General features: G+C 39.9%; 1 protein-coding gene across 4 annotated transcripts in view; it reads right to left on the bottom strand.

Moving 5' to 3' along the window:
* wnt5a (wingless-type MMTV integration site family, member 5a) overlaps positions 1-3220 on the bottom strand; it is a 16562-nt gene that overhangs the window by 9042 nt on the left and 4300 nt on the right. Inside the window, exons 1-2 of one of the 4 annotated variants that reach the window (XM_046057390.1) lie at positions 1901-1916; positions 627-775 (exon numbers count right to left, since the gene is read on the bottom strand). The exons of the other annotated variants lie outside the window; for them this stretch is intronic. Coding sequence (XP_045913346.1) covers positions 627-763 — 137 coding nt within the window. The 5' untranslated portion in view covers positions 764-775; positions 1901-1916. Of the gene's footprint in view, positions 1-626; positions 776-1900; positions 1917-3220 lie in introns of those variants that run through there. 4 annotated transcript variants of the gene reach the window in all.

Raw genomic sequence — 3220 nt, 5'->3', positions numbered from 1 at the left:
CCCCCCCCCCCCCCCCCCCCCATCAAAAGTACTCTGTTTAAGTGCAGCATGCTCAAATATGGACGTTTCTAATAGCAGCAGGACATGTGTCTACACACACACACACACAATCATGCACATATTTGGACGCCGACTCATAGACCACAGAATTCTATGTTTTCTATAATATTCATAATTTTGGTTTGGCAATATGCAAAGAAAGAAAATAAGGGGGAAAAAAGGTCTTCCTGAAAAGCTAATGTGCAACAGTCAGCATGTTGTGTTACTTCATATGTGGTATAACTGAAGCTGAGGAAGCTTACTTAGCAAACACACACCCGCACGCACGCACGCACACTAAAAATTAACTCTGAAACTAAGTAAAATACAAATAACATTAAGAAAGTGTTCTTTTAAAAATAAATATTACCCTAAATCATTGGCTTTTTTCCCCCGTCTTTAAAAAAACGTTTTAGGCACTGCTGCCCCATTTACAAATGTGACTTCAATTAAAAGAAGAAAATTCCTTTTGAAAGCTGACAATCTCCACTGGCCACATCACAAGCGAGCACACACAACAACACACCGTGCACAAATGAAGGCACAACCAGAAATACTATGCATATGGAGAGAAAATGAATGCATACCACCAAGAGTTGGCCTCCACCACCACCTGCATGAGGAGTGTGAGGAGTGTGAGGGCAAAGACACAGTTTCTGGAGTCCAACACGCTGCCAAAGGGCCAGCAAACCGGCCGACACACACAGCCCAGCCCCAGTTTCATGCTGCCGCCGATCTGAGGGAGGACAGAGAGAAAGATGAATGTCAGTCTGGATGTTTGTCTTACACACAGTTAAATGTAAATAATACAGAACAAGAGACATGTCTATGATGGGAATGCAGGAGAAATTCTTTCAGCTGTATGCCTGCATATCTAAACTCTTTCTTTTACATGCAAACAGCACTGAGTGTGTGTGTGTCTGTCATTAGAGCCCTGAGGCCATCAGTGCTCGCACAGCAGAGCAGTCATTTGGCGGCAGGTCTGAGTGTGAATCACATAAGACATATAGACGTGCAGCCGGAGAAGACACACTGACCATGAAACCCCATCTAGACACATTCCAGACAGTTCACTTTACTCAGAGAAAGAGACACAAAGACAAATACAGACAGAGGGACAGACAGAGAGGCCTTGTCAGATAGTGAGTGTGTGTTACTTTAAATACATTTTGGCTTACTTATTTACTGTTGACATAAGGGTCAAAACAAAAATCGTCTCTGTTTTAACCAACATTTATGATTGCATTTTTAATGCAAATGATGGTTACCTTACACAAAAAACAAGATGTAAAATATGGGCTTAGAATAAAACACATTGTTTTTATTCCATACTGATTTATGTTCACTCTATGGCAGGCCTAATTTGTATTTGTTCCTGGTGCAAAGGTTTAATTTTCTTTGGTTATGTGAATAAGAAACATATGTGCGAAATATTAATAAGATTGTTATACAAATTCGTAAATTTCGTTTTCATTATAATTAATTTAAAACATTTAATTGGACTTAACAATATTTATACAAAACATGGAAATTAAAACCAAGACATTTGATTTTTTTTCCAACAGCTCCCTTTGCCATCTGTGATTTATATGGCTAATTATTATATATGTCATTAGGAAACTAGTGGTCATGTGGGTCTATAATTATATACAACTGAATGTTCATATTTATTAATTGACTATGGATCGTACAGCAAGAAGGCACGTCAGCGGGTGGTATATGGCCTGGATATACTATGCAGCCTTTTGCTATAACAAAAACTAGAAGGAATTAAAAGGAGAAAAAAAAAGACAATTGTCTGCGCGGCTTTGCTGATACAGTTTGGCAGCTATGTAGGCAGTAAATGAGTTAAAATAATTACCCCTAAATTTGCGAGTGAAACCGGTGTGCCAGCCTTCCAGTTGGGCCGTGTGTGAATTTTGGGACTCACAGCAGCTCTAATTTGTCACGCTGCGTTATTTTCCAGGGTTGAGTCGGTGGAGACCTGGGCCTGCCTAATACTCATTAAAAGGCAAGGCCAAGTTTACCATCACTCACCCAGCGCGCGCGCGCGCACACACACGAGCATGTGCTTTCAGTTTGCGCGCTGCTTCAGTAGGCTAATAGTTGGTGAGGTTATGTTCCTTGCAGTTCTTCCACATAAAATAAAAGCAATAATCCACAGAGGGCGGCGGTTTTACACTGATTTTAAACCAACTAATTGGAGCTCCTATGCCCGCCAGGAAGCGGATTTAAAAATATATTTTAATTTAGGGAAATTAGGTTCACAATTTTTTTTTTACTTTTGCGCCAAGCAGTAGGCTAAACTTAATCAGGAGTGACTCAACAGCGGGGGGTGACACAGGTTTCATTTTGCGTATGTAGCCTAGCCAACATGAACTGTCATGATGCCACAGGAGCTTGCAATTATCTGACGTTGCACAACTGAGTCTCAGCCAATCAGAGTACAGAACAGTAGCCCTAATTATTTAATAATTTCTGCGGCGGCAGCTATTCAACACTGTACATTGATTTATTATTTTTGTTACACTTAAAATATATATTCCTGCATTTGGCATCCCCGCTGCAAGCTGTTTAAATGCTGCGCCCCGTGAACCCTGGAAGGGATTTGACCCGAGTAAATGTGAGTGAAATATTCACTGGACTTGGCTGGATGACTGACGACTACCTTGCTGATTTCTGTCGGTAAAAGAGGCATCAAATTGGCATCACATTTCAAGAAGAAATCAATTAGAATACCGTCTTCCGGGTGATAAAACATCGGGCTGCTGTTGCAAGGGATCGCTTAAGAGGCTATTCTAAAAGGCCACCTGAGACTAAATCGATTTACATTAAAAATAAAAAAGGTAAAAAACGCAGCCTACCGTGTTTTTTTAAATGACAAATTATTTCACCTATTGGTAAAATTTGGTCCTCTGACATTGTTTTGGCACTCTTTGGCTGGAACCTTTGGCCAAACTATCATAACATTATTACAAATAAATGTAAGAGTATTTGAAGAGTCTTAATAACACATAATTGTGAAAATATGAAGGAAGCAATAGAGGGCTATTGTGTTCATTTATAACAACTTTTAACGGATTTTTAAGACACTATATCTACAGAATGGCCTGCATCTTTAAGCCTCTGATCATGTTCTATCCTCTGATGTATGGCGATAACTTGTTTTTTGGGGGGGCGT

This window comes from Micropterus dolomieu, linkage group LG08, assembly GCF_021292245.1.
Source record: "Micropterus dolomieu isolate WLL.071019.BEF.003 ecotype Adirondacks linkage group LG08, ASM2129224v1, whole genome shotgun sequence".
In the NCBI taxonomy this organism is placed as follows: Eukaryota; Metazoa; Chordata; class Actinopteri; order Centrarchiformes; family Centrarchidae; genus Micropterus; species Micropterus dolomieu.
Note: the sequence above shows the minus strand (reverse complement) of the source record. Positions and strands in the feature narration are given on the sequence as shown.